The sequence below is a fragment of the Labrus bergylta genome, chromosome 17 (genome assembly GCF_963930695.1).
Source record: "Labrus bergylta chromosome 17, fLabBer1.1, whole genome shotgun sequence".
Classification (NCBI taxonomy): Eukaryota; Metazoa; Chordata; class Actinopteri; order Labriformes; family Labridae; genus Labrus; species Labrus bergylta.
This window is the reverse complement of record NC_089211.1, coordinates 19,743,886-19,768,579: the sequence shown is the minus strand read 5'-3', so window position 1 is coordinate 19,768,579 and position 24,694 is coordinate 19,743,886. Positions and strand designations below refer to the sequence as shown.

The 24,694-nt window shown below is 40.3% G+C and overlaps 1 protein-coding gene across 3 annotated transcripts in view; it reads right to left on the bottom strand.

Annotated features, from left to right (window-relative positions):
• ptpn13 (protein tyrosine phosphatase non-receptor type 13) overlaps nt 1-18,139 on the bottom strand; it is a 48,453-nt gene extending 30,314 nt beyond the window's left edge. For all 3 annotated transcript variants that reach the window (XM_065965675.1, XM_065965677.1, XM_065965678.1), the window contains exons 1-7: nt 17,803-18,139; nt 10,196-10,315; nt 6,691-6,857; nt 5,072-5,137; nt 3,600-3,785; nt 3,198-3,285; nt 576-1,196 (exon numbers count right to left, since the gene is read on the bottom strand). In XM_065965675.1, the coding sequence (XP_065821747.1) occupies nt 576-1,196; nt 3,198-3,285; nt 3,600-3,785; nt 5,072-5,137; nt 6,691-6,857; nt 10,196-10,310 (1,243 nt within the window). In that variant the 5' untranslated portion in view covers nt 10,311-10,315; nt 17,803-18,139. The remainder of the gene's footprint in view (nt 1-575; nt 1,197-3,197; nt 3,286-3,599; nt 3,786-5,071; nt 5,138-6,690; nt 6,858-10,195; nt 10,316-17,802) is intronic.
• Between the last annotated feature and the right edge of the window lie 6,555 nt (nt 18,140-24,694).

Below are 24,694 nucleotides of genomic sequence, written 5' to 3'. Positions count from 1 at the left end.
CCAAAATGGACCCAATACTGAGTGCCTCAGACTTTGTTGGCATGGAATCAAATCATTGATATAGTTTTGGCACACACAAAAAAATATACAGCAGCCGACATAGTTTTGACTAATATTGTATCAACGCTTAAAGTATTGTATGATGACAACCCTTACAGCCACGACATTAAAACAAGCGTAAACATGTAAACTCATACTTAATGACCATCAGTGAACATATGATAACTTTCATTATTGTCTTCCCCTCAAATGATCAGGAAAATTAATCTTCTTGGTGCTTTTAATTTTCGACAAGCAGCGACCAAATCTGTCAAACGCAGACTTGAGTGGGGAGGTTCAAACGTTGTTTTTTTAAACTTTTGACCAGCACTTCTGATAAATCATACAACTGCCTTGTAAAGAAAATTCAAGCAGCCAAGCAAAACTACATTAAAGTTTGATTTACATTCTTGTCATATGATATTTTTTGATAATTTCTGAAACACAACATCTGCACAGGAAGAAGTTTGCTTGGTGTTTGTATTGAAAAAAGCTGCTCCATTTTAAAGCATTTTATGTTAGAGAGGTTTACTCACCATCCACTGCCTGTCTTAGCACCTGAAGTTTCCTCTGTTTCTCCTTTATCCTGTCGTAGGCGCCAGGGTGACCCGAGCCCACAGACAGGGCTGAGTGGTGATGAGGCTTCCTACTCTTCAATCCAGCAAATTCCGAGTAGCGAGTATCCAACTCCCGACCTGACAGAAAGGGCGATTTGTGCCTGCCAATGGAATGAGTGCTTATGGCACTGCTGCCTCTCCGCGCGTCCTCCAGAGCCCCAAAACGAAGAGCCTCTGGGTCAATGTAAGCCAAGTCCACAGAGGAAGCCCAGTTCTTCCTGGCCTGACTAGGACCCAGGTCCCCACCGTGAAAGGGTAAAGACCTCCGGTCCAGTTCCACAGGCCGTCCCTTCTGCTGGGGATGGAGGGGGTGTAGATATGGATAGGAGTGCTGGTGCTGGAGTGAGGGGGGTCTTGAGTAGAGGTCTGTTGGGGAATCAGAGTTGGGCAGTGAATACTGTAGGGCTGCCACCTCGTCCCCCTTCAATAATTCCTGGATTGGCAGAGAACCCATGGAGCGACTGAGGCCCCTGTTAAGAGACGTCTGCTCCTGAGTCCTGGCTCGGTAGCGCTCCAGAACTCTGGGGGCGGCACTCCTGCCTGAGAGCAGAAGAAAAACAAATGTTATTAAACAATGACAAGAAGATCAGACTGAACTGTAGCAAAGTCTTATTGTTAAGCTGGAAACTAAATGAATAAAAAACAAATGTTTTATTTTAATTTATCGAGACCGTATCAAAGATAACCAGAAAAACATATAATTCCCAAACAATAACCTTATTATTAACACCCCCCTTGTTACATTAGGATGAGCAGAGGACCTAGTTAGGGATTAAAAAGGATTTACATTTGAATAAATACTGTACGCCTCATTATGCCTAAGTGCCTGTCCAAACTGGCATCCATTTCTAATATCAACATAACACGACAGCTGAAAACAGCACTGTGGGCTGCAGACTTCCTCTCCTATGCACTGATACCCCGGCTTGGCCTCTGCTGCCTGAGCACCTGCAGGGGCCTCTCATGGCCGCTCCACTCAAAAATGAGCAGCTACAGCAAATTAATAATTCCAGAGGCAGAGGGATGTCCTCAGATTCCCCATTCTGTTATAATAGGAGGGAGATATTATGAAGGGAGATATTATGATTGACAGCCCTGATACTGCTTATATACCATCTAATAATACAGTGCAAGATTACAGATGTTCTTTTAGAGCCAGGTGCCTTATAAAGAACGTTCACCTTCTTACATTCTGATTTTCATATTCTAATCAAGCCCTGGATCTGTTTTTCCACCGATGTTATTTGTAAGATAAGATAGCATTAATGATAAGTTTCTGTTAAACAGCCCCGGGACGGAAATGTAGCAGCCCTTATTGGCACATAAAACTAATGAATTTGTCAAGTAAACATATTACACCCACAAGAAAAAAGCAAATTAAGAAACCTTACGAGGTACAAACAATTCCCCAGAGAGTTCAATTTGTTCTGCAGCCAATTTGCTCTGATCGTTAAAACTAAGAAAACAAGTTCTTGTGCTTCAATAATGAGCAATTTTTATCTATCCATTCTAACCCTGTGACTTTGTATAAATGGAGTAATTCATGTTTCTTTCTTCAACTACGCATGTTTTTGACAGCTCTAGTTTTAGAGTGAAGACGTAAACAGAAGCTAAACAGGAGGGAGAGACGCAGAAATGAAGGAGCAGAGGGAGACATCAAGTCCTGTAAAAAACGCTGCATGTGGTGGTTTAATCTACAGAGCATATGCTTGGTCTTACCAGAGAAACACTTCAAACACTGTCTTCCAGGAACTCAAGGAGGCACACAAGGACTAAACTGAGAAAAAAAAAACTTTTTTCTCAACAGGATGTCTTATTTTTCAAAGACGTTTGTTTAAAAAAAAACAAAAAAAAAAACTTGTGTGATGATGTGCATATGGAGAACAGTAAAAGAAAAAAGAAATGGAGATATTAAATGTCCAACACAAAAGAGACACCATGTCTGAGTTCCCTTCATTCAGCAATAACAACTTGGAAGCACTGGCACACAGGAGGGAGAAGGGAGCTGCTCCTTGAGAAGAAAGGTACTTAAGAACTGAGTAATACTCTTTGCATGTACTTTCCCTAGGGCTGGCTGGTGCTCAATCAGGGAAACAAAGCACTAATACAAACAGCAGACGGGCAGCTTCACTGGTGATTCCAAAATATGCATCTGTAATCAATGCCATGCCGTGCTTACATAATCTGTAACAACCAAGCCATGTTTGTGCTCCACTTTCCTTTCCGTGGCCTGGAAAATTGCTGGAGCTCTCTCAGAAACCACTGGGAAGATTTGGTCATATTTTCCTGTATTAAATACGATTCAAGGTTCGCAGTGTGTTGTTCCTCGTGTACTTTGGATTCTTTCCGGCATACTTAGAAAGTGAGGGTGTGAGTGATGAAAAGATTCAAACCAAGGGAACACATTCAGAAGTAATCTTCTTTTAATAAAAGTTACCGTAATGTAAACACAATCCAACATGTGAAACAAATGGAACAACAATGTGTGTGTGTGTGTGTGTGTGTGTGTGTGTGTGTATAAAAAAAAGAAGCTCATGTTACCTGAGGGTAAACCTTTGCCCCTAAGCCTCTCTCGAATCTCCTTACTCCGCTCCGGAAGAGACTCTCTATCAGTCAGCAGACCGTCCAACTGAGAGTAAGACGAAGAGCAGGGAAGAAAAACAAAGAGCCGGAGGTGAAAAGGCAAGACAAGGGCGAGGAAGGGAAAGAACGGAAGTTAGAGGGCCATTCCTCCTGAGAGTCATCCATCCAGAAATCATTTTGTATCAACAGGAGCCCCATTATGTGTTGTGTGATTCAACAAACCTACTGGGCTTTAAAAAAGGAGCTGTGAATAGTCTTTTAAAATAAAATTCCTTTGGAAGCGTTTCCTAGTAAGCACAAACACTACTCAAGAGTTATAATATTGTATTTGACCTCTCGATGAAAAAGAAACAAGCCTACCTGGGAAAGGCTGCCCAGTACCAACCGGACCAGTTTTCTGATATAAGAGAAGGGAGGGTCACAACTGGAGTTTCGAATGTGCTTGCTGCAGATGTCCAGCACCGTGCGCATCGACATTCGACTCAGTGTAACATCATCACACATGTTGAGAAGCAGGCTGTTCAGGTGCTCCCCCAACTTCATAGGCTGCACAGAAACCAGAATGATCACAGTTGGCATTCACACAGGGAAAAAGAGCAGCATGTTCTGTAAAGCGTCGAGTCCTACGGGTACTTTTGAATCAGATATCTGTGTCATCAAACTGACCGACATGGGCACAGAAATGTTTTGGATTAGAGAGACATTACCACAGCTCATTTTTCACTCACCGTCATGTTGAATACTTTGCTTTGTACATCCAAAACAAAGCATTGGACATTCTATCATGGCACCCAGATATATAACACTTGGGTGTTATTGTTAATCATGATCGCAGTCACATAATTGTTTCACAAAGACAGCATACTCCTTTGTACACTTTTGGAAATTCTTCAATGCTTTGCTAGTTTTCTTTTCGTATATACAGTGTGAGTGAAAGGATCATTAGATGGATTATATTTTGCACAGTATGCAAAAAATAATGCAGTAGATACTTGCTTCATGGTGGGTGTTGGGACATGCATCGTCTGATGAAGTGACTTTTAGAACATTTTACTTGCTTGCTTTACAAACACGTTGTTTTTGGCCAAACGTTTTTAAAGCTAATATAATCACAGCTATAGCATGACGACATGAAAAAGGGTTACTTTCTCACTAATGTCAACACTCGGCCAAGGATAAAACATGATCATCTATGCAGAGATATGAACACAGAGAACCAGACAAGCTCCTGAGGTCTTGGCAGATACAGACACATTCCAGATTTACAGCTTGAACCTTTTCCTCCTCAGAAGAGATATCTAGAAACAGATGTCATTTTAAGAAAAGGCGTTCCACGTGAGATTTTAAATTCAGCATGTTTGAATGTTGACTTTAATCAATACCTATGAGAGTACTAGCTCCTGTTCCTCCACTTTCTGATTGTGACTTTCTACACGAGTACTCAAAACTATAAAAACTGATTGAAAGAGACGTTTTAACCTTGACAAAAATATTTTGGGTGTGGCTATTTCCCTAAGCAACAATATTAACTGTGTCAACTTTCTATATGCATTCCAAGTGTGCAAATTAAACAAGTTAAGTCCCATTTCAAATCAGGCTGCGCTTGAATATCCACAACTGCTAATAATACTGTATGCTATGGCTCAAATCTTGTTAAATAATTCCCAGTCCAGTTTGTTCTGCAGTCAGTGTCTTAGATTCTCAGTGCAAACATGAAAGAAAAAGCTAATTTGTAAAGTCTACCTAAAATAATAAACACATCTGTAGTCATCAACATTAGCCTTTATAACCAAGGCTTAAAGGGAGGAAGCATATCCTTAATATGAAATTACCTGACTTTGGGGGATCTCGTAGTCTGCCCCCCAGAACAGAGTCATACCCAAAGAGTACATGTGCATCTGTGGGGGGAAAAAAACACATTGTTTCTGAATCATACAAAATATTGTACTTCATTTATATGACAAAGAGTAAGGTCCAGATATGCTCTTTTTGTGTCTTGACATAATATTTGTTATGAATTGGAGCAAAACAAATAAAAACATTGATTGAGAATATATAGAAAAAACAAAAAGACAAGAGTTAAGGTTAAATCATCACATAGAAAGGTTAAGAACATCAAAGTTTTGTTTCACTCCAATATAAACAAATAGCTGACGCCTGCTAAATAAAGTCCTGAGGCCCTGTAGGAAGGACAGAGAGACATAATAAAGCTCAACAACTGCTGGGTGTAATAAAAGCTGAATTCATACTTATTTGGAAAGGAAAAGGACAGGGGCTTTCAGCCTAAATCCAAAAACCCTTTTCCATTTCCCTCTTCTTATTACTCTGCCCTCACTGCTTGGGAGAGAAATCACTTCCCTTGAATGTTGGGCTTGGTAGAGGAAAGAATAATTCAGGGATTGCCAAAGAATGCAACATAACCTTCAAGGTCTTTCAGGAACAAACTTCAGTACAAACTTAAAAGACACACTCTCAAGAAATGTGGAAAAAAATTAAAAAGCCTAATTTTAAAGCAACAACGCCACCTCGAATGTTGAAAAGTGGAAAGGAAAATTGCGGCACTTGCAGCTGACGTGAGTTTACCCACAGCCTCTGATAATGGGGAAAGCAGATTAGATTTTCTACTCTGAAATAACTCAGCTGGCTCGAGAGGCGGGACCACGGCTGGAAAACTGACTCAGCACAAAAATGTGTTGAGGTCTATGGGACCATGCCAGGACGGGAATCCAGTCATGCAAGATTTTAGCTGTGCTACCAGAGGAAAAGAGGGGGCGTGTTCGTGAGCATTAGGAAAACAAGTCATCCTGCATGGCAGGAGATATCATGTTTGCCCTTAACTTCACTTAGAAATGTTGCAACTCAACAACCATCTTGGATCTGCAAACAATAAGTATGTAGCTCCAGAGTTGTGTTGTGTTACTCAGGCAAAGATGTGCCCTAATTTAACAACGTACTGCCCTGTCACAACTACAGCAGCTCCAACACCACCTTTACCTACCTATGTATTCATCTATTTCTTTGACTGTAGTACGAGTCAAAGTCAACAATGTGCATCAGTTCATCACAAGAAAAAAACAGAATAAACTAGATTACCAAAACTTCAGACTTCCAGTTCTAAAGCTCCTTTTGGTTTGTGTACATTTTCCCAGTGGATCTTTGCCGCCAAAATAATAGATCTGTTTATTTGAATGACTAATAACCTGCGGCAGCTTTAACAAGCATAAAAAAAAACTATATAAATTGAATCATTCTTCTTGCCAGTGCCTATTTTGTTATTGTAGGTCATATAGAAGCATTCGTTTGACTTACAGTGTGTTATTCAAACTAATGGAGCTTAAATAAAATATTTTGGAATAAGTAGTAATAAAACAACAACAGTGAAGCATTGTAAGATTTTGATAACACAATCCCTTGTGTTCTGAAAAGAATGTGTGATATTTAGGTTTTATACCTTCTCTATGTCAGACACAGTAGATAGGGAGGCCCCTTCAAGCACCTCTGGAGCTGTGAAGGCTCTCAGGTCCTGCTGGGTGACATACTCGTCTGCGAATGAGATGTTTCCAGAGGGCATGAGCAGGAGGGACCAGGGGGAGATGATGAAGCCCATGGCTGAAGGGTCTGGAGAGGGAAAGAGACGATTTAACCACTCGAGATATAATCAGGAACAAAAGCAGGAAACAACATATTAAGGCTGCTATTATTTCATTTCCCTGCTAATGTCACACAAGTACACACACACACAGCTGATATGAAGTATTGAGGTTTAAATTTTGATAATAGCATCAAAGTTTTGTCGAAGCATTTATATCCTAAAAGCTGCCTGCAACCGTATCCAACCACATTGGATTTTTCTCGCTAAGACTTTGGCATTTATGGAAACTCGAGAAATCTGAAGTAAACAAAAACACATGTTGCTTTCTTAGCCTGCGAGAAAATAACTGTTGGACATGGAAGCAGAAAGGAATGGCTACACAACGTAATTCTCCCTTTCCTACAAAGCCACAGCCAGCGCTATGGTCAGAGGATGTTTTAAAAATATACAGAGGAATGTTTGAGCAGCGCTGCAAAATTCTTTTCTTTTTACTGAAACTTCAACTCGAGAAGAGAGAAGAGCGGCGAGACGAACAGAGGAACGGGATTTGAGGCACCAAATATCTGCTTTCCAAAGCTGGAATTTATTAAGTAAATAAAAGTTTCCTGTTTGAAACTCGTGTGACCATTTTGGACATCTTACTCAAAAAAAAAAAGAGTAGGTGTATCTCAGATAAAAAGCTTACTCTGGTCAAGGGACATTGAGCAGATGTGCATGACTCAATCTGAGCATATTCGTTGTTTTATTATGGATAACAAATAAATCAGTCTCAATAAACTGAGGATATTGGTAGACAAATACCAGATGGAAACTGACTTTTAAGCTTATTAAAAAAAAAAACCTTCAAACTTGCACCATTTGATTCCCTCCTCACTTCAAAGGAAACAGATTACTGTGAGCTCTTTAACCTTGAATTTTGTAGTCTTTTCAATAGGCCTGCAATAAATGAGTAACACACAATTTATATGTCTTTCTGCTGGCTTCACATTTACACAGTGCATGTTGCAGCATGTCCCTCCTTAATCCAAAATAAAGCCAGTGATTTTTTCAACCACTAAATTTAGTGTAGGAGCTAAATAGCTTCAAACCTCATCTGACTGCATCAAATTGGTGTAAAAAGCATGGCCATTATACTCAGGTGCGTTTTAAACTACAGGTAAAATGTATGCATGCTGAATGAGAGAGAGCATGGCTATTTACATTTAAGATTTTTTTCTCATTTGTTGCAATAAATTCAGACTTTTGTGTGATCGCTCATATTGAAATAACGATGAAATTGCAATTGATTGCACAGCGCTATTGTCAGTCTGATAGGCTGCTATCTGAGTTAGGGGCAGGAAATTTTTCTAAACTATTATCTTTAGCTGGCAGCTGTCCTTTAAAAGTAGATGCCATCAAAGTTCACAGTATACCATGCTCTCACATCTCAAGCAAACCTTTCATTAGAGCGACAGGTTGAGCAGATGTAGAGCGGTAGGTGGCCTCAGCAGAGAAGCAGGTAGAGGCAAAAAAAAAACACAGTGGTTTCTATTTGATCCTAAATATTCTATAGACAAAACGATGAGGAATTCTGCTAACAAATCAGATATATTCACACATTGCTTCTTCAAACAAGTTATTCTTATGCAAACATAGCAACTAACCACACAGTGCTGGTGGTTTAGTGTTTGACAACGTGAGACTATACACAATGTCTGAAAGAGTGTCTGAAAAGTCATGTAAAAGTTTGCTAAGTCAATGGTAGGCCTGTCCAATCCATCAGTAGTTTATGTGCTAACATTGACTTAAACTTCAGCCTAAACGGATGAAAAAGAAATGCATATAAAGTATGAGATGCCCTGCCTGAACCACTTCATCTGCTTCAGCTAAACAAAGGCTTTTTTTGTTTTTTAGAGTATTTATGCTTTTAAAGGAGGAACCAGCCCTTTGTTGTTTCTTTTTTTTTATGCTTGACCAGGACACGTGACAGATGTCCCAGAAATGACCAGGACACGTGACAGATGTCCCAGAAATGGAAGTTTAAATGTTTGATGTTATTAATCCACTCTCGTGGTAAACATACTTCTCTACATAGCTCAGTGACTCTATAATAGCGGGTTCCAACATCTGCTCTTCAAATTTTAGCTCAGCTCAGCAGTCTAAAACTGCACACATGAGAAGGCCACAATTTACTCAGTATAGTTACACAACTACGCACCGGAGGAAAAAGAAGGACGTGTTAACAATCTCTGCAGCACAATATCGTGCAAAGATTGAAATACAAACATTTGAAAAACTCAGAGTGGCCTTGCATTTAGTCCTCAATACGTTCTGAATTTCATCTCAGAAACCTTGGATGACACACATGAGCATTTTTGACAAATTCTTTTGCTATAAATGTGAACTCAGCAGCACAAAATACATATTTTTCAGGACTTATTGATGAGATGGAATTCCTTCCAGCATGCCAGGATTGTTTGTAATGTAAGCAGTCAGCAAAAACTGGATGTTGAGGTAAAGCTGATTTATGCAGAATGTCACACAAATAAATCTAAGTGGCTGCTTGGTAAAAATGTACAGTGCCAACAGCCCTTTTCAGATTGTGTTTTTTTTTTTTGTTTTTTTCCCAACGGGGCTGTAAATCTGTCGTTGCGTCTTTGTGCAATCATACTGATAACACAACGACGTAATATTGGTGTCCCGGTCTGTGAATTTGAAAAAGGGGCTAGTTATACGCACAGCATGTAGGTGCAGGTCAGTAGTGAAGAACATATGTCTGCACACTTGCTCAAGATGCCACAAGAAATATTTAGTTAATCACAACGTTTCAACCAGAGGTCTTCTTCAGGTGATCATTATTGAACAAAGGGCCCAGTCTATGAATTTTCCCATTGCAGTATGGCATTGCAGAACCACGACGTGTGAAGAAACAGCGGGAGCTCGACATACACAAGCTCCCAGACATGCACACACACACACAGCTCTGCTCTCTCCTGCTGGCTTTAATACAGGGGGGGGGGGGGGGGGTATCACTTCATCCCCCCCCCCATTACACCTCTGTGACATTCACAGTAAAGGCAAGACGTCACAGGGGCGTAAATATTGTGCCTTGACCGCCAGTGTCAATGGGGCTTAAGATGACACAATTAAAGCCATAACACAGCACACTGGAGTTTTCTCAAGTAGCAACCTTTTTAACTCATCTGAGAGCTTTAAATGGGCCAATGTGTTCTAATGCAGGCCTCTGAATTAAATCAATTGAAAATTATATTGTACCATACATTGTGATACCGGAAAGATATTGTGTCAATGTCTAAAGAATCTATATGACACTGTATTGTGATGAAACCTGTGATTGACATCCCTAGATTCCTCTTGTTCTTACCTTTGTGAAAAAGTTCTTGGAGGCTCTCGGCACTCTGGCTGAGCACTGCCCAGACCTCCTCCTCCTGGAGCGGACCTCCTCGAACCTCCAACGCTTCTGCCAGAGACACGTGCATCTTCCCTGTGCAAAGCAATCAAAAAAGGGACACAAATGATTTAGCCCAGCGCATGAACACATAACTAAGCTTTCATCATAATTACAGCAGTGTGCACTTTTTTGACAGGAGGGTTAAACCAGGTCAGAGACACACAGTGCATCTGCACTTTACATCTACTGTGCTAGTCAGACTGATGTGTACTTCATCGCTATTGATAAAAAAAATCTCTGGGCAGGTCCCCGACAGTGCTTTTAATGTCAGAAATCAAAAATGTTCAGTTAGGATGAACAGGTAAATAAATACTAATTTCATGTTTTGTTTTTCGATACATTTGAGAATTTTATCCCTATCCACTCGCTACTTGTGCTGATTGGCCTTTTGACGTTTACACGCGGAGCGAAGTTAAGCCATGTTATATATCAATAATGTCGTTTAATTGGATGACTGTCCTTTTCCCAGGAAAACAAGCACCGGGGTAGAATAGATTTATTGGCGGACGTACAGCCGACTCCGCTACAGTCGGTGACAATATGACCCCTTTCAGCCAGTTAATACTGGACTTTCTTCCGATTGATCTTCCCAGCAAGTTCGGAAGCACAAACTGGTATGTCGATCAGTGAAAACATGGACAACATTACAGCCCTGTACATCCATACATACTCTAAGCTTTACTTGGGGCACAAATGTGAAGCACACCATCCATCTAGCTAATGGGGATATGCAAAGGCAGACAACTACGCAATTTCTGCTACGCTACACATTTACGCTGTTCGATTTCTGGGTAAAAGCCCAAAGCATTATCGAGGTGTGTTAGTTAAGAGTTTGAGAAATTAGAATTAGTGAGATTTCAGTCGGACTAGCATGTGTGCCTGCAATTTAAAGTGCAGTTTTGAATAGACTAAGACAACACAGTCAACTTTTTCTAACTGCATGTAAACAAACTGAGTAGATCATGAAAGCCACAAGCCAACATTTCACTGCTTGGCACTGCTTCATTTAACACCAGCTCTGATCAACAGTTTATGCTCTCTCATATCCTTTGGGCAACCTCCACGTCTTCTTAATGTAAGCCATCTTATCATCCTCTGCAACTGAGGAGGTAGTGCAAGCACATGATGCGTGCATGCACACACACACACACACACAGCCTACTTTACTTGAGTTACATTCAACAAAGTCCCAGTTTATTACTTAGAGCCTCTACAAGCTTCTGAGAGTTAAGATAGTAGCTTCCAGCTGACACTAATCTAGAAAAGCATAACAGCACTTTTTTTGGTTTGGTCTTTAATGCTGCTTGTGCTTCCTGATTACATGCCATAAAACTACAACTGGGAAAAGCTCAACCTAAGTACTTTAGGTTATGAAAGGCATACTCAGATTTATGTGAAATCATATGCACTACTATCCAAAAGCAGTACCTTTAAATCTTTTCACTTGAATTGAGAGTGCACATGGGCCACAACACGCAATGCCTAAGGATGAAACTTTGAATTTGCTCATGTGACCAAAAGGCTGGCTGGCTTACAAGATTTGATTTCTTTATGATTTAAATTGAAGTCATAAGGGTTTGGTGTCGTTTTCTCAGTTGTAACTATCCAAAAACAAAACAATTGGTCAAATTCAGAGGCGATATATCTAAGCTTAAAAAGGCCACAAATCAGTTGAAAGTCAATCGTACAGAACCCTGCATGAGAGAATGAGAGAAATGACACGTGATAAGTTTGCCTCTTATCAGTCGAAACCACAGCTCCTGTGATCCAGTGACAATGATGTCTAATCTTCCAAATCCTGCCTTGATGCAAATGTGAGCAAATCAGGAAGCTCCAGTTTCGACTACTTTAGCACCCGTGGTACATATGCATACATTGCATGATTCTTGCAGGTACTAGAAGTGAGTTTGTGGATAGGTGGTAATTGCAAAAGAGCCCATTTTTAAGTGAGGAGTCAACTCTACAGGTGACTGAAGCTTTGCACTGGACTATATTTAGAAATAAGTGTGCTGGTATTTTATTTCTCCAAAGTGGCCGTTTTAAGATAATGGACACATGCTTTCAAGAAACAAAGGTTTTTGTGTTCATGCTCATTTTCTATGTGTAGGGAAACGCAAAGGATTCACAGAGCACAATGCTCTAGACAAGGCTCAGGATATACGGCAGCCACGCAGAAAAGAGGGCACAAACAGAGACCTGCACTCCCTGAATAGGACATGTCAGGATAAGATTGATAGTCTTTGGAGCGTGAAATACAGTGATTTAAGGTGGCCTGTCTCCCATGCTCTACAATCTGCCTCAAATTATCCGTCTGTTGAGGTTTCCCTGCCCAACCTAACGTGATTTTTCCAGAAATGATTTGGTTGAAAGGGCTTGAGTGGCTTTGGAAATCAACAGCATTCTTTTATTCTCACTCCATTTTTCTCCTTCCCATTGAACTTCACCTTAAGGACTCAACCTTTAGAGTATAACTTCTAATTTCCAAAGACATTAAAGCTAAGTATGGCACTGATAGAGAGTTATGGTAGACCTAATAAAGAAACTGCTTATAACCTAACGTTAAAGAACTGAAATCCAAAAGAAAAGAAAAATCCCTGCTGGATTGAAATAGGATTTCTTTCATTGCAGTCCTCGCATTATTCTCTTTTTAACTGTATCCCTACATATTTGAGCAAACAATAGACTACATGGAGCAAAACCCACATTAAAGAGTATACAGAGTATATTTGGACTTGTAAGATCACAGCTCCGACACAGAGTTTTTTTTAAACTACAACAAAATGCATACAAACACAAAACGAGTCACAGCCGAACATGACTCATGTCTCCGGGATGGCTACAAAGTAACTGCCACCACATTAAATCTTTGCTATTTCCCTGTCGAACCACTGTTCTTAAAGAAATAAATATTTAAAAACAGATCTTTCCAAACCTTTTTGAAAGTAAAGCCAAACAACATGGATGGATTAAACTGCAAACACTATCTCTGTTCCATGGAGATTGGCAGCTGCACAGACCTAGAACAAAGACTTAAAGGGGCTTAATAGCAAAGATGAATGAATCTGATGATTAGGATCACATTTGGTTTTGTTCTGTGATCACAGTGCAGGTTAACTTCAGTGTCCACCTGCCAAATGGATGATCTATATTCAAATCCTAATCGCTGTTAAATAGATTAACATTGATTTATAGATGAGGGAAGCAGGACATCTTTTGTTTTACTATAATGAATTTTTTGGTGCTGATGTTCTACCTGTTGTGTTGATATATTGCCATTTTGCTTACTGCTGTGTTTCAACAAGAGATAGCACCGATACTGAAAATCAGGGCTGACAATAAATATTTAACCATTTGATACAGATATTTTTTTATTTATTTTTTTACCAATGTGTCTGTTTTACTAATGAGCTATATTGCCCTGTGTTACAAACTGATCGTTCCCAAGAGAAGGTGCAAGAATCCCTCGCTGCCAACATTTTGCAGAGTACCGGTATGTCCAACAGGTGACTTCCTTTGCTATTAAAAAGGCCCTCTCTGAATCAGCAGAAGGGTACACTGGCTGCAGCATTAAACTGATGCGATACATCCGATACAAATCGGCTACTGGGATCTGTCAACAGGGCCGATATGGATGTTCAAATTGGCGCATCCCTATTTCTGACTCTTGAGGTGGGAATGCACCCTTTTAGCTTGAGCTGACAAATTGTGGGTTCATTTTTTAAACGTATTCATTAAAGTAAATATCATAATTGATGTAGGTGAAAGTGCAAGCTGGGCTAGGGAAATCGCTGATCAAGTCAGGAGCAAGAAAAATGTGGTTCACAAAGATCTTACAGTGAAAAAGAACTACTTCTGCTATTAGTGTTTCTTTTTAGATCAGAAACAACATGTCACGGTTAGGTGTGTGTGTGACATGTCAAACATGCCACGTAGCAAAGAGACTTCAAAAGCTCCAAGTTGTGGTTGATATGCACATTTCTGTTCTAGCATATCATAAGCCGTTTTCACATATGCACTCCGGATAATATCTAGATATTTACAGGAGGACTTCTCCGGAGATTCTCCCGACCTAGCCGTTCACATATGCTCCTCACAGCGGGGGACTTTCCCTGTCAGAGGGGAGGGGGGGCGGGGGATTTCCCGACGTGAGACGTGACGTAAATAAACAACGCGGAAGTAGCGGCCAAAGCAACAAAGTCCGCTACACGACGTTATAATGAGAATATTTGCCTTTATATCAATGCTATGTGTAATCCAATGGAATGACAACACCCACAAAAGAGAGGAGAACAACATACTGACGAACAGAAAACAGAATGCAGCCGTTTAATTACGTGCACGGAGATCTTTAGGCAGTCACTGTATATAAACGTCTTTCTCTTTCCATTGGCTCAAATTTAAATCTCCGGAGTATATGCGGCCGCGTTCAGATTTCGGATTTTCTGCGGATAAAATACTAAAGGGGTCTGGCCGGATAAACTCCGGGTAAAGTCTGCGCGAAAAATGCGTCTGTTTGCGTTCACACATAGCCTAAAGAACCTCCGGGTAGCCAAATCTCTGGAGTTTTTCAGGAGATTTCCCGTATGTGTGAAAAGGGTTTTATTGTCCTCTCAATATTTGACACTGTTCTTGAACATTACAGATTTTTTAATCACATAGCAAGGCCAACAGTTTAGCCGAGAAAAGTGCTTGTAGGATGGTCTGAGAGTATGGAAAACTATTACCCATATTTCCCCCCCCCTTTGGAAACAAATAAATGTCGATCAAATTTGGGTATTATCCATCCAGTATCATTTCAGCCCAGAAGTAGTGGATTTACCACGGACCAGCTAACCAACTAACAAACATAGGGATCACCAGAGCCACATTGTCAGCTAGGCTACGTTTTTTAAAAATGATGCATCAGTCGTCTTTAGATTGCCATTCTGAGCCTAATTTTTGTATGTCACTTATCAAAACCTTTAACATAAACTGGGTCAGCCTCCTCATTACTGTCAGACTTCATCTCTGAAAGTAATACGTGAAACAACGTCCTTTCTGCGTATCCCAGTTTGAAGAAGAAAGTTAATGAGTAAGGCCTAAATCTGTATGCAGGAATGCAGGTTAAGCATTCTAGTCAATGGGAGGCGTTGAAGGCTGAGGCGAAGTGGGTTACTACCCATCTTGCTCATTACCCATGAGAATGGGGAGAGCGGGTGCTGTGAAGACTGATTGTTTTGCGGCCCTTGTTATTTCAACAGAGACCTACAGTGGAATGTTTTTTATCCGCGCTGAGGCTGCTGTGCGGGCCAGCTCCTCTCGCATTGGACTATGGTCCCGCTCATTATTGAGGGGGCTTAGGAGGCAGCGGCCCAAAACAGTGAGAGCAGACAGCCATCACCACTTCAGCGCCTCGCTCTCTTTTTCTTTTGCAAACAGTGGGGATGTTTGTTCTCAGGTATTCCCACACTATAGCTCGCAAGAAAAATAACCTAAACAAGGCTTTGTCTGCTGGTGCTGCTAAGTGTTTGAAAGTCTTGGTCACAAGAACTTAAAGAAAAATAATCCTGGAAACGTGACAGTGCTTCTTACTCTGTACTTACGACAGGCTTTTGCTTTCCTCCCACCTTCCTGTCAGTGACACAGCTACAACTTACGAAGTGGATTTAAAAACAATCCCCTGAAAAAAATTGCAATACAGTTGAGTTAGCCCTAAGGGACACATCATTTTAAGTTTCCGCTGCTTTTTTTTTTGTGTCAGTGCCCGTCAGAGAAAAAGCAAGTCTCTCACAACTTTTCTTCCTCCAAAATCTTTTTAAAACTGAACATTCAGAGCAATCGCCCATGAAAACAGCAGATCCCACTTCTATTTCCAAAATCATAACGCGTAACGAAAGACATGAGAAGGAATTCATTCATGTCCTCCAAACATCAAAACCGAGGTCTCAGCTGGCAAACACATTTGGAACAGAAGCCGATTGAGGGGAGGTACTGCGCGCCAACAATGGGGTGAAAATCTTCCTCAATTCATCCGTGCCAGGAAACATCAACAACAAACTCTGAGTGAACCTCTATTCCCAGAATTATATGCAGCCTGCAAGCACACAATTCAAATTCAAAACACACACGTTGTCTACAGAGGCCTGGATCAAGATCTCTTTGGAGGCAACAAGACAGATGATGTAAGGACTGATGTTTTCAAAATGCGTACAGAAAACCAAAACCAGATTGTATGGCCATTCAGCTGATATCTGAAGACACACGGTTGAAGAACCTCCGCCTTTTGTGATTGTGACTACACAGCACTTGATGTATTCTTCTTAAGTAGAGAGGCTGTCACTCACAGCTGTGTCCCTCTAAAGTTTTCGTGTAAAGGAAACAGTAGCAGCAATGGAGCAGATGAAGTGACTCACCTACATGAAAGGGAACACCCCAATGGCTGCTTTTCACTTTTCTCTAACCCACTTAGAAAGTAATATCAAATAGCCAATATGCTTTCTTAGATCAAACAATCTAGGTTAACCTTAGCGTTTATGGACACAACTCTGGTCATTACAGTACTGAACTGGAATCTCCCTGTTGTGGACTTGTTTCCCTATCCAATAAAGCCACCCTGGATGTTGGCTTTTTCTTGTTTTTTTCAGCTCAGCCAGGGTCAGAGAGCAGCCTGAATACCCAGCCACGACGTTTCCACGATTATCAGCCCTGCTCTGGACCTGCGGACCTCACTTTTCATTTCAGTCTCCACCTCATCCGCTCCATTTCTGTTAATCACAGGGTTGCTATGAGTACCGTGACATGCAGAGCATGGTTTTGCAAAAAAAAAAAAAAAAAAAAAACTCACTTCAACTCCCCTCCCCTCAACATCTTCCCAGCACACACAGACCCAACCCACTGACTATTTTCCCAATTTTTTTTCCCCTTTGATGATGATGATGCTCACACCACCATCACCATTACAACCACTTTAGATGGGGGTGTACATCTTGCTCAATCGACGAGGTTGCTCAACCACCTTCCTGTTTAGTCTTGGATGAAATATTTAAAACATTCATGACCTTTGACATTAGGTTAACTTTACTACTTTTCTATGGTAATGAAGGGGGAAGGGGTACAAATGCCTCCCTTACAACCCCCATAAAACCTTCAGTCTGAACTGACACAATTGAAAATGTACTGCTGGGAATGTTATACAGTTAAATGTTGACTATTTTCTGGATGAACCTTGAAGCAATACACAATGTTATCCCTCCAAAACACAGTTACTATAGATGCCCCGTGTCAGAAACTAGGAGTGTATTGTTGGGAAGTTAGTACAACATTACAGCAACGCATTCAGATATGAAGCTTGACAATGTAGTAGCTACAAGTTAACATCCTTGACAAGACTTCTGAAGATAAAAAGAAACGTCGACGTTTTCGCCCAGGCATAACAAGACTCAGTTTTCCCGGGGACAACTTGCTGGCCACCGGAACGCGAAAGCGCTTTGGCTACTAGAATAAAGTTTTTTTTCTTTAAAGCGTTTGAAATTGTCACTTACCAGCTGAGAAGCGCTACAAAATAACTTTAAAGGGAAATATTCGTACTCCGACGAGGCTACGAATGCGCAAACAGACGGGACCTGAGGCCATCCCATCCACAAAGCAACATCTTGGGTAGTTGGTAGTCGGCGAGGCAGGCAGGCAAGGCAAGGCAAGGCAAGGTAGGCAACAGGTCTCCACTTTAAGCAGTAAAAAAAATAAATAAAAAAAAATCCACTACATTGGACTTTGTGTATCCCGAGCTCGCCGGTATATAAACAAAAAAAATAAAACAACTCTTCGTATCAAATTGTTTAAAAGTCGTATTTGATGCTCACTAAACAGAACTCGGTTCCCTTCGAGCACAGCCCGGGCACCATAAGTGCTGAGGAGCGGAGTAACCCCTCCTTTAGCCCAGCTAGCGTGGGCTGACTGGGAGTAACCAGACACCTTACTGAGGCCGTCCATTGGCTCTCCGCAAGGGGGGGGATGTCATTTAATCGTTTCTATAGCAACGCACACAACTGGGAGTAAAATGTACTGTGACTTAGGTTTATTTAATATTTATATGAGCAAAACAACTTTTAAATAGCCTACTAACTTTTATACACAAATATCAGCACATAAATAATTTTTCTCAATTAAAAGAAGTTGTTGTAGGCTATATCATGTGATGTCTCCTTTTACCCCGATGGCCTACTTATTTTGCAAACCCGAATTAAAAGAAGCGTAGCTTTAATATTCGCAATGGGCTATTTTCCCCCACGCCATTTAAGTTCTCTGAGATCCATCTAAGCAGTCAGGAAGCAATTCACTGCTGAGTACTTCCTTCCTATTGTGCATTTCAAAGAGAGGCCTCATTTAGGCTCTGTCTTGCTCCATCTAGTGGCTGTTGGTCGTCATTACATGCTGCTTTATGTAAATACATGCTGTTATCTCTGCCTGTCTGTGCTGTGTCTGCAGGCGTCAAAAGGCGTGATTGTTATCACTATCCATATCCATTGAGACAGATAAGTCCTCATTACCTGATGAACACCAGTTTCCTCTGCAGATTAAAACAGTTGGTATTCATTTTCTTGATATTACTAGTTTTCAAGCATTTGTGTGCACATACTTTTTGACAAGGATACAACATAGAGTATCCGATGCAGCCTATAATATTTTCTGGCTTATTCCTCTGAATTAAACTCAACAATAATTTTATTTAAAAAAATTGAATTTTGGCCAATTGCAGATCTTTAATGAAACAACTGTTCATACTCTTATACCAATACCTAGGTTATTTTGTTGTTGACATCTAAGGAAGAAATATGCAACCACTCCAGTAATGACGATTTTCTTTTACTTTTATCAAATCTTCAAGTTAATCATCTGGAAGTTAAAACGGAAAAACTCACAAATTGAAGATATGTTCAGATTATTAAAAAGGCTGTGAACATAACCAAAAACTGATGGTATTGTCTTCCCCTGGAATTGATGAATGGTTAATGTTATAAAATAGTTTATTTCTAACTGCAGTGTCTCTAATGTAACCTAAAAAATACCTTTTTTGAAATATTTGTACAATGCATAAAAACTAGAAAAATTAATTTCAATGCAATTTCCCTTTTGGCAATGTTAAGAATGGGATTTAAATAATTATGTTGTTTTTTTACGATGAGGCGATTTAGAAGGAATGGTAAGACTTTCCATTCTACCTCCCCCTCATTTCTGGGTCATGTCATTTCCAATGAAAGGAGGAGAAGATTAAGTTCAGTTATTGCGTATAGTTGGAGGTCCCCTTTCACTAGAGATCTTCAATCTTTGAAACTTTGTCAATGTCTGATAACAAGCTGCCTGAGAGATCTGTTGCCCCGTGTCTCCTTTTACTCAAAGCTTTTCATCGCTAAACATTACCTGAGGCAAGGAGGCCCCCTCAGAAGACTTATAAGGGTAACAGGGTTAGGGATGTCTCATTACTTAAGGGTCCTGGATTTGGGATTCCTTCTTCCTTCTATTTCCGTCTACTCTGTCCTTTAATACCTCCACATCAGAGCAGGTCTGAGCCCTGGAGGTGATTGGCTCTGAAGCCTTGAAAGAGTGCTCAAAAAGTCCTTGAAATGTGGGGCACCTGGTGGATTGAAGGCATGTGGTTTGCTGACTGGTGAGTTTAGCCTTTGGGTCCAGCTGGAGAGCATTAAAAACTGTACTGGAGGTGCTTTTCGCTGCCTTTGGAATGAGTCCTTTGGTCTGCGTAGAGTTTAAATAAAATCCTGCCATGTTTGCTATCATGTCTGGTAAAGTGTCCGAGATCAATATGAATGTATGAGTATGCTTATAATTCTTTTGCTCTGGTGGTTTTTCTCAGCTTGTGCTCTTACCTTAAGCATCCAAATAAGACTAACTAATGTACAGAAAGAAGCATGTTATGGATGACTTCATTGACCCCCCCCCATTGTTGTTGTTTTTCCCCCGTTTTTGAAGTTGCTTATCTCATGGGGGAATGAGTCTGTGATGGATTAGAACAAAGCAGCGACCTCCTGCTCTGGTTCACAGTAAGGTTTTCCTGTGAAGCTGCTGAGTTTAAGCATTCATCATCTCAGGGTGTAAACCTTTTGGAGATTCCAGTAAAAGATAGTTTTGCTAAGCTGAAAAAGACCGTCCTCTTGGGTGCAAAAGTCTTTATGATTTCGGTCTAGGTCTGGCTGAGGTTTGTTCTGGTGCTAATTTGAGGGAGCGCATTAAAGCTCCTGTGAGGAATATTTAGCTGGTTATAAATAGTTCCGAACTAAATAGCTGTTTTCTATGTCTGAAACTGCAGCAGGGTCGGTGTCAGACGAATCTCACTACAGAAACAGCCATTGTTTCCATTTTTCCACAGAAAAGGTTGTGAATGAGTCATTATGTTGACTCAAGAGAAGTTAAAAAAAAAAAAATCTTGTACAGACACATGTACAGGATAAAATCTTTAATACAAAAGAGGTGTCCACAGGGGGCGCCAAAATCAATGCAAACTAACTGTTCATCACAGGAGTGGATACGTAGGACTTTTGGAGCCAAGTAACCTTCAAAATCTTATTGCAATTTCAGGTCTGAGAAACTCTGAACAACTAAAGTTATAACTCAGACCACAAGTTCTTTGGCTCTCTCAGTTCCTAGTGCAGCTATGGTGCAATCCAAACCTGGCATGCCTTTGCCCTCCCTGAACTGGTTTTTGTGGGTTTGAGAAACCTCCTGGCAGGTGGTCCTGTGCTGTCTGAACACATTTTCTGCTTAGTCAGATGGCTGTCTGGATACATTACTGCTGATTTAAGCCAACCTCGGACTTCATCACATCCCTAATGGTCCTGACTTCTGGTTTACCCACCATAGCAAACCCTGTGAGAGGTTTCAAGCTGTGAGGCAGAAGAAGCATGTTACAAATATAACTTAAGGGAATAACTGCAGGGTTGTTTGATGAATTCACATGTAAACGTGATTAATAAGGATCTCTTTGCATATGCTTTATCAGCAGAACAAGAGTCTGAGATCGTCTGATAGTAGAAGCTAAATTAAATCAATACATGTGAACATGTACAAACAGGCAAAGTCACTGCTTTCTCAGTTTTGTTTTTTTGGACATTAAACAAGCGTAAGACTTTTCACTCAAGCATTGCAAACATCACATTGTCTACATTTACAATCAGGGAACTAACAACAATGCTACAGTTAAAGTGCAGCTGGCAGAGGTAGAGGAGTATGCTTTAGCCATAACAAAATCATGCTGATTCCTCATAATGCTGTAGAATTTTAATCACCTGATATTGAACCAAGGGTCATGTCATATTTTACATTCTCAGCAGCAAGGCAACCTTTTAGCCTGACTTGATGTAATTATAATTCCACCTCTTTTAGGGCCCTCTTCAGGCTAATATCTATCATGACTTTAATCAGCATCTTGTTACACAGGGTGTGGAGCCCCTCTGCTGGTGGCTCTAAAGCCAATACACTGACACTTGAGAATTGTTCAACTGTCCTAATGCCACCCTGTGTTGTCCTTAGAAGCTGGGATGTTTTGTAAAATGTAAATAAAAGACGATTGTGCATGATATGCAAACTACTGAAACCCCATATTTGATTAGAAAAAAACAGAGATATGTCAAATGTTGAACATGAGAAATGTCATTGTTTTGGAAAATGATATGCCAAATTTGAATTTGATGCCGGCAACAGATTTAAAAACAAAAGTTGGGACAGGGTCAAGTTGCCTTTTGTTGCATCACTTTTCCTTTTAACAGCACTTGGTAGGGTTTCGGGAACTTCAGTGACACATTTCTGTAAGTTCTGCAGAATGTTTTACAAGAGTTGCTTAATGTAGGATTTCAGCTGTTCAAGCATACCATGGTCTCCTTGTCATGATTTGGTTTTGTATTTTGGTCTATTTCAGAGTTTAGATTTTCTTGTTTTAGTGTTTCTCATTCTTCCCTGGTGTTGATTTACTCCATAACTGTAAAGTTTCTAGTGCTTGATTTATTTTCTCTTTTCCCTGTGTGTGCATTCCTCAGTCTTGTCTGCGGTGTCTCATGTCTTATCCTGCCTTTGTGTTTCCCTCCAGTTTTGATTGCCCTCATTGTCTGCACCTGTGTCGCTTGTCTCACCTGTGTTTGATTGCCCCTTGTATTTATGTTTCTTCCCTTCTGTGTCAGTTCATTGTCAGATTTAATTTTCTTCCCTGTGATTCCTCGTGGCTCCCTCTGTATTTGACCTTTTGTGTTTTTTTTGTTTTTTTTTCAGTTTGGACTTTTTTCAAGAAGTAAGCCTTCTTTTGGCTTTTTGTTAAAATAAAAACCTTTGTTTAGATTCTGCACTTGGGGTACTGTGTCTTATTTACACTTCATAATGCTACAAAAATTTTCAAAGGGTAACAAGTCGGGACTGCAGTCAGACCAGTTTTTAAACCCGGACTCTTTTGCTTCTGAGCCATTCTGTAGTACATTAAGATTGTGGTTTAGCATGGCCTTTCTGACATAACCTGACAAATAAATTGTCTATTTGTTAAAATGTGTTGCTTCAAAACCTGTATGGCTCATCCTTCACAAATGTGCAGGTCACCGATGCCATGTGAAATAATCATAGACTGTAAATATTAATGCATCTTAATGAAGTCTTCTTAAATCTTAATTGAATTCTGAACTGATAACAAGTTGAATGATCCCTCTCCTCTTTAGCCCAGAGAAGATATTTCCCAACAGTCAAGTCAAAATGTGACTTGTCAGATCTTGTCAGAGTTTTCCACTTCACCTCAGTCCATTTTAAATGAGCCCCAGACCCGGAAAAAGGCGTTTCTGTAGAATGCAGTTTCATCTTTTCATGGTAGAGTTACAGCTAATGTTTGTGAATACAGCTATGAACTGTGTTCTCAGAAAATGGTTATTGGAAGTTTTTCTGAGCCCATGCAGTAACGTCCACTCTAGAATCCAGTCTGTTTTTAATGCAGTGCCATCGGAGGGCCTGAAGATCACAGCCACCCAGTATTGTTTTGTGGCCTTGTCCCTTGCTACAATTATTATAATGCACTGAATATTGAATTGTAGACAATGAAATCCTCAGATTCTTTACAAATTTTTTTAGAAAATATTCTCCCAAAAAATGTTGATTGCCTGCACGGTATTTCTGTGATATGAACCCCTTTACTCCAGAAAGACTCAGCCTCTGTGGGATTCTCTCTTTATACCCAATAATGTTTCTAACTTGTTGCCAGTTAATCCTAACTGTGGTCTCAGGTGGTCTCTGTTTCAACATTTGACTTCTTTATTTTCACATTGTTCTTTTTCTCTTTCAATTCATTTCATTTATTATACAGGAAAGTTTAAAAGGAACATTACGTCACAGTTTAACGGGCCTGACTCAGTTTAAAAACTGGTTTCCAGCAGGTTCCTGTTCTGCGGAACATGAAACATAAACCAGTCATGACACATCAAGACAAACACATTTACAGGACATTAGCAAAAGCTAGGCAAATACAGACAAATAGAAACAAACAGTACAGATACTGCGAACAGTACATGAACAATTAATGAGTGCAGGTGTAAGTGTGGAGAAGGTGTCGTTTGTATGTATTTCTGAAATGTGAGGTAGATGGTAAAGTTCTAATGTGATGGGGAATGTCATTCCAAATGTTGGTGTATGTGTAAATGAAGGACTTCCGACCATAGTTGTTTTTGTATGTATACTTGTCTCATTTTCTGTGTCGGTAGAAGTGCAGCAAGTGTTGGTGAAGTGCTGCTTTTAATCTGAAAATAATACGTTGTTTGCACTGTTGACTTAGCAATACTCAGGAAACTAAAAAAACAACACTTTTTTTTTTTAAATGTCACACTTGCCCCCCCCCCCCCCTAAAATGTGACCCGGATAAAAAAAAAAATGTCACACTAGTTTTCATTGTGATTAAATGACGTGTCCTCGCTTGAATTCAAAATGCATTTCCTTATTTTTTTTCCTCCCCACACTGTTTTGGAAATACCATTTGTAATTATGTTGTTTTTTTTTTTTTTAATCTTTTTATTTTGAGTGGCTTAACTGGTCCTATAAGAGCTTTGGCATGTGAACATTTTTTTTAAATTTTTTTTAAAGGAAGACAAATCTAACCAACAACAGCCGTCTCCATCTTCTCATTGAGTCTCATGATCACACTGACGGGACGGTAGCCTACAGGAGGGGATCAGAGAGATGCTTCCCCCCCCCTCCCATCCAGAGACACAGCCTCCATGTGATCTCTCTCTCTCTCTCTCTCTCTCTCTCTCTCTCTCTCTCTCTCTCTCTCTCTGCTCGGGCCTTGACGTCACAAGTGCTCCTGTGCAGTCGCTATGGCAACATATTTCCCTATACCCCCTCTTCTTCTTCCCTCCCTCCCTCCCTCCCTCCCTCTCTCCCTCTCTCTCTCTCTCTCTCTCT